Raw genomic sequence first — 15,528 nt, forward strand, 5'->3', positions numbered from 1 at the left:
GTCACCTGGCCTCATGTGCGAGTGCAGGCACACACACACACACACACACACACACACACACACACACGCGCGCGCGCATGCGCGTAAAATGCTGCTGCGTTGACAGAAATATCTCTGGGACTCGGAGACAGAAGTCCACGTAGGAGACCTCTGAGCCTCTGTGAGTAGGGTCCTGACCTCAGGGCGCCGCCAGGCTAGGGCTTCCAAGGTGCCTGGGAGCCAGGAAGGGCCATCCCAGCCAAGCCACATGTTGGCTTTCATTCCTCATGGTGTCCAGGGGATGCCGGTGGCCAATGGGCTCCTCAAGGTGAACACACGGCTGCTGGTGGACCCTGAGGACTCATCTGGCCCAAATTTTCATAATTGGACTCCTGAGCTTGGGGCCTGTGGACAGGAGAAAGTTGGCTGACCACCCAAACAGAAGGGGTCTCTGACTGCCCAAACCACAGCCCAGGAAGGGGCGGAAGGAGGGACCAGAGGGGATTCGGGGGCCTGCATCCAACAAGGCCTGGAGATTAACCGAAGGTTGGAGGCAGGGCAGCGGCAGAACTTGCAGACCAGGGAGGGGACCACCTGGGTGACAGCATCCTAGAGTCTCTGTCTTCTCAAAGGGATCTCATCTGTGGCTTCAAAAACCATCTCTGGGGTCCTGACCTCCGGGCCGGGCCTCCTGCTAACCCTAACCGCTTTCCTGACTTCCGGGACATCCTTGTGGCCTCTCAAACATAAACAGTCCACAGAGCTCGTGCGATCCTCACCACACACCACCCCCCATCTTCAGCTCAGTAGGTGGCACCCGGGGCGCCAGCTCCAGACCTGCTGGCTCCCTCCCTTGCTTGTGCTGCCCACTCTGGCCATCCCTGCCTCTGTCTGCCCCATCTCCCCGCCCTCTCTATTGCCATCTTCAGCCAAGAAACCTAGCCAGCTGCAGCCTTGGTCAACAGCCCTTAAAGGTCTCCTGGCCTCCACTCCTGTTCAGATGGGGCCACTCGTCTGCTTAAACCATTCGCTGACCTGTGCCTGGGTGGGAACGGCGCTACGGGAGTGCCCAGGCTTGTCTAAAGGGTCCTAGAGAAGGCTTTCATCCCCCGCCTGCCTCCCCCAAGCATCTCGGACAAGGTCTTGGAATTGGATGCTTTCGTCTCCTACACAGGCCTTCACTTGGACAGACACCAAGAGGGGGGCAGGGTCAATGCTTCCTAGCTGAGTCTGTGAGCCCTCAACCAAGCCCTCAGAACCTCTAATGACATTTTGCTTGCAAAGCCTTCAGCAGGGTGTCTGGGAGAATGATTGCCTAATGGTGGCTTTTGTGTGGATCTGTTCTAGAATGCTGGGCACTATGAGAGGAAATGCAGCCTCCAGGGATCACAGCTAGGTGCAGAGATAAGGCAGACCCAGAAAAATGACCCTTCAGCACCACGGACACCAGGCAGCTGGTCCGGAAGATAGGCCAGTGTGAGGCCCACAGTCAGTGCTGGGAACGTGGGGAGCAGGTCAGCGTGGCCCGGTCTGGCTGCCAGGCTTGGTGGACTAAAGTAGGGGGGAAGGCTGCAGGGAGGGCCTGGACCCTGATCAGGGCTGGGACCCCAGCCCCAGCCCTTTGCCCATTCTTCCTTCTCAGGCTGTCCTCCATGAGGAGCCTGCACCCCTTGGCCAGGGGTGGACTACAGGGGGGCAGGGTGGGGGTGGGCGAGCTTACTTACCGCGGTGAGGCGTCCTGGGTGACTGGGTACTCTGTGTGAGGGACAGAGAGAGAGGAGGCATGAATCTCCATGGTAGCCTCTGGGCTACAAGCCCCGCTGTCCAGCCCGCCCCACTGAGGAGAGTGGTCTGGAGGGAACAGCTAGCCAGCAGGATGCGAAGAAGTGACCTGAAAGATGATGAATTACCGGGGAGGACAGGGAGTGAGGAGCCGACTTAGCAGGAAGACCTGCTTCTCTGAGGCCCCTAAAGCACAGAACGCTTGGTGGGTTTGAAGACGCTGCCGGAAAGCCAGTGTGGCCCCAGCAAAGATGGTAGCCAGAGCAACTGTGACAAATTTTGGATTTCATCCCAGGAGAGTTTGAGGCTGGTGCTACTCACCTGGGTGGTCTGAGAGGCTCTGGGAAGTCTCCTCTCTGGGGCCTAGAGCAAATTTCCCATCCTGCTTAGTGACAGTAGGGAGGGGTGATGGCAGCTTTCTGAAGACGGCCTGCTAGTTCGAGCTTCCACTCTTTTATACGTGCTGTTCCGTCTGCTAGGAGTACTATTAGCTCCTTGTTTTCCTAGCTCACACCTGCTTATAGCTTTCGATTTAGCCTCCCCTTACTTGTGTAAAGCTTTCCCTCCCAGCCCCCATCTGGATGCCCCATCAGAGAGAGGCCCACACTCTCTGGGCTTCCGTAGTACGTGGGCTGGTAGCACTCTATGCAGACTGCAATTATCTGCTGACTCCTCAGCACACATTCATCAGGGAACCGTGTCCTATTCATCTCTGTATTCCCAGCACCTATGCCGATTATCTGCTGACTCCTGAGCACACACCCAGCAGGGAGCCATGTCCTATTCATCTCTGTATTCCCAGCACCTTGCAGCACATAGTAGCTGCTCAGGTTGCTTGTTGTGACCGAATGAAATGGTACTATTTGGGAAAGGCTGTGCCTGGTCGGAACCCTTCCGGATGAGTCATTAATGGGGTGCTGGTAAAGAGATGGGCTCAGAGCTATATCGTCTGGGTCTACATCTCTCTGACTCTAGGCTAGAGGTAAGTTCCCTAACCTCTCTGGCCTCAGCTTCCTGATTGTAAAATGGGCTCACGTTGGTTCCCACCTCCTGGGCTTGATGCAGGGAGAGGAAAGTGAGATGATGCACAGGTGCATAAGTGATGTTCTGCTTGTGTCATGCCAGGTGGTCAGCCTGGAGGAGAGCCCCGGCCGCCCCTCGCACCCATCCTGGCCTGGGGCGCACCCACCTAGGCGGCGGCGGGCTACGGCGCGGGCGGCCAGAACGCCGAGCAGCAGAAGCACCTTGAGGCCAAGCGCGCCGAGCGGGAGGGCGATTGCTGAGGCCCTGGAGGCACCGTGGAAACGGAACAAGTAGACACTGGCTTCGGCGCGGCCCAGGCTGTTGGAGGCCGCGCACGTGTAGCGGCCGTCGTGGGCCAGCGCGGGCAGCTCTGCGGTCACCTGATGGCCGTGATCTTGACCTGGGCTCGGCACAGAGGCCGAGCCGTTGCCCAGCGCTGGGCCGGACCAGGCGAGGGTGGGTGGCGGCTCCCCTTCAGCCGTGCAGAGCGCGTGGAAGGCGTGCGCTGGGCCGGGTAGCACCGAGATGTTGACGATCCGTGGGGCGGCTGCGGGCGACGGCCCAGGAGGAGCGGGAGGAAGCGAAGTGCGGTCAGAGCAGCGGCAGGCAAAGGGCAAGGCAAGCGCAAGGGGCAGCCTCCCCGTCCCCTTGGCCCAGAGCGTTGGAGAAGGGAGGCAGGGGGGAGCAGGTGATACGGAGAGGAAGGAAGAGGCACTCGGCGCCACTATGCCTGTGTCCCAGTACCGGTGTGACCTTAGGCAAGTTATTCTGCCGCTCTGTGCCTTAGTTTCTTCACATGTAAAATGGGGATCACTTACATTACGGGGCTGTTGAGAAGATTCGACAAGTGGGGTGCCTGGGCAAGTGCTCGCTAAACATCGTTACTATTGCGGTAGCACACGACTGGGGGCAGTCAGCTGGAGTGATTTCAAGGGCACCTCTCACTCCCAGACAGCCTCACCAGGACCTAGACTTGAGACGATTCACTGAATTGTTGGGACTGTGGGACTGGGGCGGACAAGGGCAAAGAAACTGAAATGCACTCAGAGAGGCGGCCCAGCCAGCCCAAGGGCACATGGGAGGTTCTTGGCAGCGTCAAACTCAACCCAGAACGCCTGGGTCCCCCACAGGGGGGCTCCGGGATTTTTACAAAGCTCCTTAGGTCATTCCAATGCTCAGCCAGGGTTGAGAACCACGGCTCTAGGATCCTGATTCCCACATCTTTATACCACAGGGTCTAGAGAAGTGCCGGGCACTTGGTGGGCTCCCTGTGCACCCCCTCTGTGCACACAGCCCACTGCAGTCCTTGCCATATTTAAGGTGACCGTTCCTTGTTTTTCTCCCCCCTAGTCTGAGAGCTGTTCGGGCATATTCACTCTCTACGAGCTTCATTACAAGGCCCAACCCAGGCCGCCCCCAGCCCTTCCTGGGGCCAGGATTCGGCGGCAATTTTTAACAACTTCCCGGGTGGCCCGTAGCCATCGCCAGGTGTGAGACCCCCTGCTCTAGAGAAAGGGGTGTGCCTGTTGTACCCCTTCCCATCCCAGCACAGAGCCCGCACCTAGGGAGCCCTCGGACGCGGCGGGGAGGCGGGCGGCGCGCTCACCGGTCACGCGGAGCCGGACGCCGTGGCGGCTCTCGTAGCGCTCGTGGACGTCGCCGGCAAACTCGACGCGGCAGAAGTAGCGGCCGTCGTCGGCCAGCGCTAGGCGCTCGACGCGCAGCGACAGGTCGTTGCGGCGCGGGTTGCCGAGCAGCCGGAAGCGGCCGTGCAGGCTGAGCGCCGTCTGGCAGAGCTCGCTGCTCCGCGCCGCCGCGCACCGGAACACCGGAGGGCCCGTGTATGGCTCGCCCGCGCGCCAGATGGCCGTGAGCGGCCCGTCGTAGTGGCGGTGCGGGTGTGTGAAGGTGCAGGGCAGCACTGCCGCCTCGCCCGCCGCCGCACTCACCTCGGCCGGCAACTTCATGGACCAGCGCTGTGCCGGCGCACCTGCGGGCGGGCGGGCGAGAGGCAGGCGACATGCAGCGACCCTGCCCGTGCCCTCGGGGGGCCTGGAAACCTCAGGACTTGGGAAGCGCCCTCCCTGCCCTCGGGGGTGGGGGGAGTCTGGAAAACCACCGCAGGACTCGAGAAGCATCTCTTGGGACTTTGACTGCCGTGACTTTGTAGGTGCCTGGACTCTCCCCCCATTTCCCTGGGACTATTTGCCTCACTCAGGGTGGTCCCACCTCACTTACAGGCCCAGTGACCCCAACCTCTTTCCCATCAAAACTTGCCCTGGGGCTTCCCTGGTGGCGCAGTGGTTGAGTCCGCCAGCCGATGCAGGGGACACGGGTTCGTGCCCCGGTCCGGGAAGATCCCACATGCCGCGGAGCGGCTAAGGCCCGTGAGCCATGGCCGCTGAGCCTGCGCATCCGGAGCCTGTGCTCCACAACGGGAGAGGCCACAACAGTGAGAGGCCAGTGTACCGCAAAATAAAAAAAAAAAAACTTGCCCTGCTGCAGAAAAGCCCTGGGATCCCATGGTTACAGTACAGTCCCAAGACCACCCCCCCACCCCTGCCCCAGATGGCGACAATAATAAAGGCACTTACTGTGCAGCTCTGTGTTGAGCAAGTTCCTGGTGGTATCTCTTTTAGTTCTCACAAATGATCCTAGAGGTAAGCAGAGTTATTCCCGGGTTACATGTTATAAACCGAGGCACAGAGAGTTTGAGGCCTGAGGTCACACAGCTAGGATGAGGCAAAGCTGATGTTCAACCTCAGGACTGCCTGACCTCACTGTGGCACTCTAGTGCACTAGGGCATGAAAACTTGGGGCTTATCCAAGCAGAGCAACACTCCCATTGACAGAGGGGAAACTGAGGCCTTGGGAGGCGGTGGTATGTTTTGAAGCTCGTGTGTTGAATTGGTGGCTGAGATTCCTCTACAGTCAACCCAAGTGGGTTTCCCAAAAGGCCAGTGCCCAGACAGGGAGCTGAGGGAGGGGTGGACTGTTATGTTGCCTCCTTGCTTTGCACAAGTGCCTCCGGGCTCAACTTTCCTCACCTCCCATGTTGTGAGGCTCTGAAGTATGGTGGAGCTAAGGTCTGGAAGCTGCACTCTGCCTGCAGCTTACGGAGGGCTAGAGAGTCACTGCCTGTCTTGTTGCAGATGTGTGCTTCTATGGGGGTGGGGTGAACGGGGTGGGTGGATGGGTGTCAGTGCTGGGAGGATCAGGTCAGGGGGCCTGGGAGCCTCCTCCAGAAGGGAGGGACAGGCTTAGCCTCTAGTGCCCAGGTACAGTTCAGGAAAGGGATCTTTACAGGGAATAATATACCAGCCCCTATATTTCCAAAGGGCTTTGCAATTCACCAGGTTCTTTCACGTGCTTCACATCACATGACTCCAAGTCCAGTGTTCTTTGCTCTGTGGGGTAGCCACACTTGTTTCTTGGGCAGGAATCTTCGCAGCCCACAGCTGGCAGACCATCCTCCAGGGAACCCATACCATCTATGAGTAATGTACAGGTCAAGGCACTCCTTCTGCTCAGAACCAATGTTTCCTGCCCCTCACGTGACGGCCCATCGCGCTTTGGAGCCTTCGCCTTCCTTCCCTGTGACGGCCCTCCCGGGATCCCATCATAGCTATCCTGGACCCAGTAAGCCTTCCCTTCTCTGGCAGAGGTCCTAGTCCTTCACCTGCCCCTCTCCATCCTCACTACCCGCTTGGTACTTTCCTTGCAGTATAGTGTCCTGACCCCGGGGGCTCCAGGTGTGTGTTCCAGGCCAGGTAGAGTGGGGTATGAATCGGGTTGTGTGAGCTGTGCCTCATAGGAAACCTCAATTTGGGATCGTGCCGCGCTTGCAATGAAATAAAACCACAAGGTGTTTTTTTTTTTTTTCCCACACAGTCTGCTTCTAAGCCAAATCTCCTTTCTTCTGGACAAGTGGAAGTATGCTTTTGAACCCAAGCAGGGGACTTGACATATTTCCCTAGTAAGAGCTCATTTGTTCAGTTGTTAATAATCAAAGGGCCTAGTTCCAAATTTGAGAAACCCTTCCTGAAGGTTTTTCTCGTTCAGTCAGTACTTCTAGCTGCAGAAATCATCTCCCAGTCTGGAGGCTCAGCCCCTGCCTCAGTTTTCCTGCGTTCCCACCCTCTGTGACCTCAGCCTCCTCTGACCTCCTGCATTTTTCAGGCATCACAGAGCCAGGCACTGACTCCCCAGGGATTGTTTACTGTTGTGCATTCATCAATTGGCCATCATTGATCGGACACATTCCCCACTGGAAGCCAGGCACTGGGATTAGAGCCAGGGCTACAAAGAGCAAGAGAATAATTTATCAGCCTGTTGGAGCTCACAGCTCAGTGAGGGTGACAGATCTGGGAACCCGTAGTTACGCTAAAGCCTGCCAGGTGCTCTAATGAGGGACATGAACAATGTTCCCTCTGTCTGAACACGGTTCCTGGCCCCTTTCACTCACCAGCTCCCTCCTAGTCGTCCCCGGGCCTCAGCTGAGTCATCCTACAGCGGGAGGCCTTCACTGAGCCCTAAGCCTGGGTCTGGCACCCCTTCCCCGTGCCCCAGGGCTGGCAGAAGTGCTTCCTCTGTATGGGCATTGCCTGTTCAACCGTATGTCTCGTCCAGGCACCCGGAAGCTCTGGGAGGGCAGGGAACATGTGTGGGGGTCATACTTGTGCAGCTGTTGCCTAGCACGTGCCTGCCACATAGTAGTTGACGTTGAATTGCCGAGAGCGAGCAGAAGGGAGGGTGCCCGGGCTGGCAGGAAGGCTTCCCCTCGGAGCGTAACTGAGCAGGACCCTATGAGGTCTTCCCGGAACAGATCCCCACCCATGTCCTCCGCCTGCCTTTCGTCTGTAGAAAAACCGTAGTCAAAGAATCAATTTAATCAGAAAAGTGAGAAAATGCAGAAAGAAAGGAAAACAGTCAAGCAACACAGAATAATTATACTTCAGCCAGGAAACAAATTCAAGGGCCTCTAGTTCTTCCTCAAATACCATAGGTAGTATTCTGAGCCAAGTCCTTCGAGCTGTTTTGCAGATACTGAAACTGCCACCAGGTGGGAGAAGTTAACTTATGCTGCCCACAAGCAGGGAGACCCCAGACCAGCTGGAAGGTCGATGATGCTGACTCCTGATGACCTCACCACCAGCCAATCAGAAGAGTGTCCACGAGCTGATCCTTGAACACTGCTCCTTGAACACTGTAAGACTCCTCACTAGCCCCTCCAGGGCGGGACACACAGTTTTGAGGGCATTAGCCCACTGTGGCCCCCTTTGCCTGGCAAAGCAATAATGCTATTTCTTTCTACTTCACTCAAAACCCTGTCTCCTAGAGCAGAGCCCCCCAGGGAGGTTTAATCCGGCACCAGTGAACAGAGGCTGAATTTCGACAATAGGTGGGTCATGTTCAGACCTTGTCCCTGGACTCTGCTGCTCAAGGATGACAGCCTAGATTGGGAGCATCTGATGTGTGGTACAGATGACAGGTCAGGGCCCTTCCCTCCCTGGCTGGGTTCTGCTCTGGGAGGAGAGAGGGTGCACAGAGGCCCTTTCACCAAGTGTGACGGTCTTGGCCCCCATTAGGGGGAGATTTGTGTTTCCTGTTTGTCTGCTGCATATGGTGTTCCAAGACGTGGGCACCTGGACTCGCTTTTACACAGAGACCTTTGCTTGAGTTCACCCAGGGGACTTGAGGTGAATGTGGGGAGTCCCAATAGGAATTACCCAGGGAGCAAATGCATGTGCTTTGGTAGGAATCCAAGCTCCCCAGCCTCCTGGGACATTTACTATTCCCTCTGGTAGCTCCTGCATGTCTCTTAGGACAGGGCAGGGATAGCCCCCTGAACTGGAACCACAGCTCCTTTTGATAGGGTCTCTACTCTTCCTGCTTCATGTCTATCAACCTCCGGGGGTCAACAGGAGGCCCACATTCTTCCCCTTGTCCGAAATTCCTCCTCTCAATGGTGGGCCACTGGGCACGGTGAAGAGCATTCCAGCTTTGGTACGGCTGGACATGGGTGACATTCTCACTTGTATCAAGCACCCAGTCTGTGCCTGGCACTCTTCTAGACTCATCCACTTACAGGGAGATCTTTGGGCGAGTTGCTTAATGTCCCAGGTCTCAGGCTCCTCTGCCGCAGAACGGGGTACATAGTACTTTCCTCATAGGATTGAGGATTGAGGATGGAATGAAGTCACACGTGAAGGTCAACCGGACAGTGCTGACACTCAGCAAATGCTCAGTGATGTTAGTTCCCTCCTTCACTGGCCGTGCAAAGAGAGTGGGACCAGGAGGGAGCATGGGGGTGGTGCTAACCAGTGGTGGGGAAGGAGAAGGGCTCTGGACGGACAGCTCAAGGCCATACGGGGTGGGGGTGGGGCGGGTCAGGAAATTGATGCCGGAAACTGCACCATCCGTGGCTCAACTTGGCACCTTAGACCACACATCATGCAATAGTGCAGGCCTTGCCCTTAACTCACCTGAAAGCTAGTCATTGACTCGTGTACTTATTCACTCAATAGATGTTTATTGAGGGTCTGTCTTGTGCTCAATACTGTGTTGAGTGTTGGGGATACAGCTATGGTGACAATCAGTGGCTGCCTCAGTGTGTTTACAGCCTGTCCGTTGCGCAGCCATTGTTTGTTTTTCATTTATACGTGATTCTAACGAGTTTGTTTAAGTAGCTTCCCAGATTTGAGAAATACAGGTTGAAAAGCTAGAAAGTGTCTTCTGTTTGTAGTCCATTGAAAGCAGCAAGGGGTGATATAATCAGCATTCAGTCAGGGAGGCAGTTTCAATAAAAATAAAGTGACGATCAGGACAGAAATGATAAAAGTACAGCGCAAAAGGGACCCTTTAGAGGAGGGGTAAGTGCAGAGGGCCTTGAGGCATCATGACACTGCAGCAGGCTAGTGAAACATTGCTCGCGGGGATGACCTGAGTCACCTTGGAAAGGTTCATTGCCATGAGAGGCGTGCCCCTCGCATGGGGTCTCAGGCGTCTGTCTGGGGTTGTAGCCCTGGCTAGACGGGCCCTGACTTCGTGACCATGAGTCCGCATAGCTCTCTGGCCTCAGTGGGCTCATCTTGTCAGATGATGCCTCTAGACGCTTACTAAGGAGAATTTTAAACCTAAAAGTCTGTGTCCAAAAATGATATGTGGATAAAAATGACAAGGAAGCCTGGCAAGCATTTGAGAAATATGTCAATATAAAATTAACTGAGAGGCTTTTAGGTACTTAAAGTAAGCCATTGGCTGTTGAGAAAACTCAGCTACGCGGAAAGAGGCACCCACTCTTGATGGTCCTGTGCAGCCGTTTACTAAACTCTCCACATCGCTCCCTCGTGCCCTCTGTGGTGATGATGCACCTTGAGGGAGGGCTGGGGCTGTAGCACTGGGTACCAGCTTCCACGTAGTCATAATCACGAGTCAACGGAGGGGTAGTTAACTCACCCTGGACCTATTATCCCAAAGCCCTGTGCCAGTGGCGTCAGGGTGGGACGAGAACTCGGCAGTAGAAACATCTGCAGAACCTGGATGGGCAGAAGTGGCATCTGGATGGATCAGAAATAGAGGCCTTGGTTTTGCCTGCAGCTAAACCAGATTCCCACCAGTTCCTTGGTGAGGAAGGAGGCAGGGATGTGCATGGGAGCCTCTCTGTAGCTCATGTGCAGTGCGTTCTGTGTGATCGCATTTATGTTAACTAGCGAGAAAACTGTTTATGATTTTGTATCTGAGCATACGGCAGCCGCTGTCCATGGACCACAGATAGGAAAGCAAGCCAGTGGTGGCAGCTGTGATGGGATAATGGCCAATGGGGGTGTCCTCAGGGAGTGGTGCTTTAACAAGAATTAGGTCTGCTGGGGTGGGATTTTTGTGACAGGTTTCTGGAGGAAACAAGCATGGACATTGAGGGGGAGAAGGATGATGCCAGGCAGGTGCTCACCACGGACAGACGATGCCTCGTGGAGGGCTAGACTTGTGGCCCTCAGAGGTGGAGCCCCTCAGAGATCTGCTCCCCACCCCCTAGGAGGGCTGACATTATCAGCTGACGGGCAGCCAGTCTGATGAGCCCAGCTGTCTGTAAGGGGCTACCCTCCTTGGGGATACCTGGACACGTTAGTAGGGGTGTTCTCAGCGAATGACTCCAGGGGTGGCTTCTTGGGCATTGCGGCGCCTGAAGGGTCAGGAGAGGGTGTTTTGGGGCAAAGACAGATGTTCATCTTGGCCACCGGACCTCCCCAGTTAGGTGTGTGGCTCGAGCTGGGCAGTTGCCTTTCATCCGATTCCCTCCCGCACCTGTTTGCTCTCAGTAATTCTTCCTTCTGGGCCTGCATATAGTCCAGACAGGTTATCAGGGGGCGAAAAAGTGAGAATGGGGCAGAGACCAGAGGGGAGAGGAGGAAGCGGAACCAGGAATTCCATCCATCGGTGTGAAGCAGACCCCACAGGCTCCAGGGAGCTGGGAGACGCAAGTCAGTGAAAGGCCTGATTGTTCCCCTTCTGCCCTCGGGTTGTCCTGTTTCCCCTTTAACCCTTGCCTCTCTGGCCACTTGGTTGTGGAGCTGGCCCCTGTCGCCGGGGCTGACAGAGATGCAGAGCCGAGGGTGGAGCCTGCCCCGGGGCAGTGTCTGCGCAGTGCGCTGCTCTTGGGAGTTCTGATTCCACCTGTCCCTGCCGTGCTCTAGCTCCCTGCACCCCTCCTCCTCCCCGGTAGGACTTCTGGGTCCCAGCTGCTGGCCGCAGGAGTCAGCAGGGGCAGAAGTGTCCCGGCTCGTTCAGCCTCCATTTCCTTTTGGGCCCACGGCAGCAGTCCCTGACCTTTCCCCGTGTCCCAGATAAGCGCCCCATGTCCTTGGGTGACTGCTGTGAATTGTCTTGCCTCCTCAGTTTGTTTTTTTGCAGTGGTTCAGAGCTAGCCAAGTAAGTTCCTCTGAGCCCCAAGCTTTGCACCAGGCTCACCACCCACTGCACGTAGGTGTAGGCGATGGCAAGGGCTGGGCTGGCACTCAGGAGACTCCAGTTCATATCCAGCCTGTGACACCCAGAAGTGCCCTGACCTCGCCGAGCCTCCCTGAAACAGGGAAAAGGGCCCCCACTTTGCAGGGCTGTGGGGAAGAGTAAATGAGCTGGGCGTTAAAAGCCGGGCACGACAGTCCTCGAGGATGACAGCTTCTGTGATTGCTGCGCCAGCTCATCAGAGATGTGGGGACCAAGGTCACTAAGTGGCCAGAGTTCCCAGACTACTGCTCTTCCCACCACCCCTCACCTCCCGCTTTCTAAAAGCAGATCTGGGGGGAGACAGAAAGGAAAGACAAAAGAGAGTGTGAGGGCCCCTGGGAGATGAGGGGCTGCCCCAGGGTGCTGGGCAGGGGGGACGCCTGTGTGAGGGAGAAGTCATGGAAAGTGGAAGAGGGGGGTTTCCTGGATGAATTCCTCCACTTCACTTTTGCCAAAGGCCAGCCCTGGGCCCTGTGCTCAGAGGCGTGATAGGGATAGGACTGCGACCTGTGGCCACCTTGCTCTCAGGCCCCTTGGGCTCCGGCCGCTTCCAGGCCCGCTGCCACATGGAGAGGCTACAGAGGGATTTCAGGAAGAGGGACGCTGCTCACCCTAGTTTAAGAGCCCTTGGTCTCAGCGGTGAAGCAGCTGCCGGCCACGAGAAGAGGGGTCCCCTCGCCGACCCGGCTGCATAGCCCCCATGTGTGCCCACCTCCCCGGGGAGCCGTGGCACGCAGCTGGAGCGTTTGTGTGGTCTGGGTTTTGTACTTGAACATGTGACTGCTCCGGCTTCCTGTAAGTTTTTTTTTGTCTTTCACTGATTCATAGCTGCTGACTCTTAGCAGGAGAAATAAACCAAACGAAAACAAAAAAACCCCAAACCTAGTGTCCCTTGAAGTTATGTGACTTGAGCAACGTTTCATTACCATTTACTGCACAACCGCTGAGCGCCAGGACTGTGCTGGGGGCCTTCCGCCCATGATCTAATTCTCCTTCAAGCAGCCACGAGGTGATGGGGACCCGCATTTCCCGAGGCTCAGAGAAGTTAGGTAACCTGCTCAGGGCCACAGAGTTAGGAAATAGCAGAGCCAGGATTTACAGCCTTGTCTGACCTGTTCTCCTGTCTGCCCCAGGTGTGGGCAGGGTCACCTCTTCCAGCCCCACCCTCTACGTGGGACCCAACCCGAAATCATCCAGAAAGATGGCTGAGTTAAGTCAACTTGGGAAAAGGAAACCCCTCCCCTATCAGCCCCCACCACAGGGCTCTGTGGGTGGCACAGTGGGCAGTATGGGGTCAGGAGGTGGTGGCGTGTTCCCGTCTTGAGCCACACACCCCCAAGTTCAAATCCCAGTCTCACCCTGCACCGCCCACTGAACCACTTTGTGCCTCAGTTTTCTCATCTGTGAAAAGGGAATATAATAGTTCTTTTCTCATAGGATTACGATGCTTACGTGAATTACTAATTCAATGCCCTGCACTTAATAAGAGCTCTGTAGGCACTTGCTGTTAGTATTCAATCCCAAACAGAACTCTACTCTGTGTTGAATGCTAGAGAGGAAGGATCAAAGGCCTGAGAAGTGGGAGTTTATAATCCAGTCGTGGAGATAGGACCCCACCCAAGGAAGATTGACTAACAGCTTGGAACACCATGATGTCAGTGCTGTCACCATGTGGCACGTGATGGCCAATGGCTGTGCACATGGAGGCCTGGATGCCAAGTCCAGGAACACAGTCATGAGGATGTCTCAGGCTGAGCGGGGTCGAGGAGCGGATTGGGGCCTGGACAGAGGGGCTCATGAGGGTTGTCTGTCATCATCCCAGTGGCCCTCAACTGCATCGTGCATAAGAATCACCCAAGATGGTTGAACATGCAGATTCCTGGGCCCCGCTCCTGACATATTCTGATTCTGCAGATCTGGGGTGGAGATGAAGAACCTGCTTTTTTTTTTTTTTTCTTGATGTGGACCATTTTTAAAGTCTTTATTGAATTTGTTACAATACTGCTTCTGTTTTAAGTTTTGGTTTTTTCCCCGCGAGGCATGTGGGGTCTTAGCTCCCCGACCAGGCATCGAACCCGCAATCCCTGCATTGGAAGGCAAAGACTTAACAACTGGACCACCAGGGAAGTCCCAGAACGTGTTAACAAATGCACGCCACTCCAGGGATTCTGATGCAGATGGTCCATGACCACCTTTTGAGAAATACTGTTCCCAGGGACACCGACTCCTTGAGCTAAGTGACCTTAAGTGAAGTGACATTGATACTTAAGCCTGCAGCAAAGGGCTCCCACTCACTTCTTGGGGTTCCTGCTGGACGGTCAGGGTGCCCTCGATCACTTGCCCTACTCCCCAAGTGAAGTCACCCCACCCTTACCCCAAACAGCCATGTGCTCTCCCCCCATTCCCGGGGCTGTGCCCGTGAAGAAGCAAAGCACTTGGATGACAACACCACCCCCAGTCTGTCAGAGCCTGCGCTGCCCTCCCCAGAGCTGGCCCGTTATGCCCCTAGATCCTCACAGCAAAGGCCTGGGCAGGAGGCCTTTCTACAGGTAGGGACACTGAGGCCCAGAGGAGTCCAGGCACTGCCTCAAGTCACCAGGATCCCAAGGCAAAGCCTGGACTTGAACTTCTGGCTTCTGTCACCACAGCCTCCCAAAGTGCAGCTCTCCCTTCCCCACAGGCCTGGAGGCCCTGGCAACCCAGCTGCCCCGAGCTCAGGGAGAGAAGACCGTACCTAAAATTTTGTGAGAATCTATTCTGTTCTGAAAATGCACCAGAGAGCAGAGTGGGAGACTCACCCATCAGGATGATGCACATCAAGGAGGCCAGGAGTTGGAAGGAACCTTCCATGCTGTGAGGTATGGAGCCACCAGGCAGCCCTGCACTTAGCCAGGCCACTGGTGAGACCCCTGCTTGGCGTGGGTGTGGAGGAAGGAAGGTGAGAGGGGGTGGGTGGTGTGCCCAGGTCTGCACCCCTGCCGGGCTCTGCGGATGATGGAGGAACTGGGGAGAGGCAGCCAGGCGGCTCTAAGTATGATTAGATGAGACCCGTGGGGTTTAGTCATGTGGAAAACCAAGAGAGGAACCACTCGGATGATTCTCCAGGATGGGAAACAGAGAAGTAGACAGGGAAGATGCAGGACCCTTTCCTGTGGCCGCTGTCCCTTTGAAAAATCTGCTGTTCTTTTGCTTCCTTCACTCTCTCTCTCCCTCCTCCCCTCTCCCTCCCTCCTTCTATCTTTCCTTCCCTCTCTCTTTCCCTTCCCACATGTTTAGTGTGCCAGGATGGGTTTTCATCCTGGTGAAGCTGTTTTACTGTGGCCATATAGGTTTTGAAGTGGTGATTATTGATGGAAGGAAAAAATCGTCTCCAAAATGTAATCATTATTGACAATGGTTACATTACCAAGCAGCATAAATGGGAAATAGTAAAATTATTAAGCAAATCAACCCAGACAAGCATGTCAAAATGCTCAGAACATCAAAATGCCAGATTAAAATATCCTGCTACAGGGGCAGAATCTCAGTATCTGTTGCAAGGAGATAATCGGGAAACTGAACAAAAAAGTGGCCAGTTGGGGGCTGGCAAGGATGAGCCAATCCTTGAGTAGGAGGAGGTGTTTTAGTTCAGATAAAGGTTAATCAACTGGGGAAAAAAAGCAATTCCCAAATATAATGGATTAAAAAAAAATAGAAGGTGACTTCTCTCCCATGTATTAGTCCCAAGGTGAGCTGTTT

At 55.5% G+C, this 15,528-nt stretch overlaps 1 protein-coding gene across 1 annotated transcript; it reads right to left on the reverse strand.

Annotated features, from left to right (window-relative positions):
• Positions 1 to 302: 302 nt before the first annotated feature.
• SIGLEC15 (sialic acid binding Ig like lectin 15) lies at positions 303 to 14,640 on the reverse strand. Its single transcript, XM_065890483.1, has 6 exons — positions 14,589 to 14,640; positions 5,379 to 5,438; positions 4,391 to 4,774; positions 2,951 to 3,331; positions 1,704 to 1,734; positions 303 to 384 (listed from the first exon to the last, which is right to left on the reverse strand). The coding sequence occupies exons 1-6, from the start codon at positions 14,638 to 14,640 to the stop codon at positions 303 to 305; spliced, it is 990 nt and encodes a 329-aa protein (XP_065746555.1).
• Between the last annotated feature and the right edge of the window lie 888 nt (positions 14,641 to 15,528).

Source organism: Phocoena phocoena, chromosome 13 (genome assembly GCF_963924675.1).
Source record: "Phocoena phocoena chromosome 13, mPhoPho1.1, whole genome shotgun sequence".
Taxonomy (NCBI): domain Eukaryota; kingdom Metazoa; phylum Chordata; class Mammalia; order Artiodactyla; family Phocoenidae; genus Phocoena; species Phocoena phocoena.

Bases quoted from the DNA above. Each gene is read 5' to 3' on its own strand.
- SIGLEC15 (XM_065890483.1), bottom strand. From the start codon at position 14,640: ATGGAAGGTTCCTTCCAACTCCTGGCCTCCTTGATGTGCATCATCCTG. The intron at 5,439-14,588 runs GTGAGTCTCCCA...GCTTACCTCTAG, and splicing joins GATGTGCATCATCCTGATGG to GATCATTTGTGAGAACTAAA. The intron at 3,332-4,390 runs GTGAGCGCGCCG...CGTCGCCCGCAG, and splicing joins CGTCCGGCTCCGCGTGACCG to CCGCCCCACGGATCGTCAAC.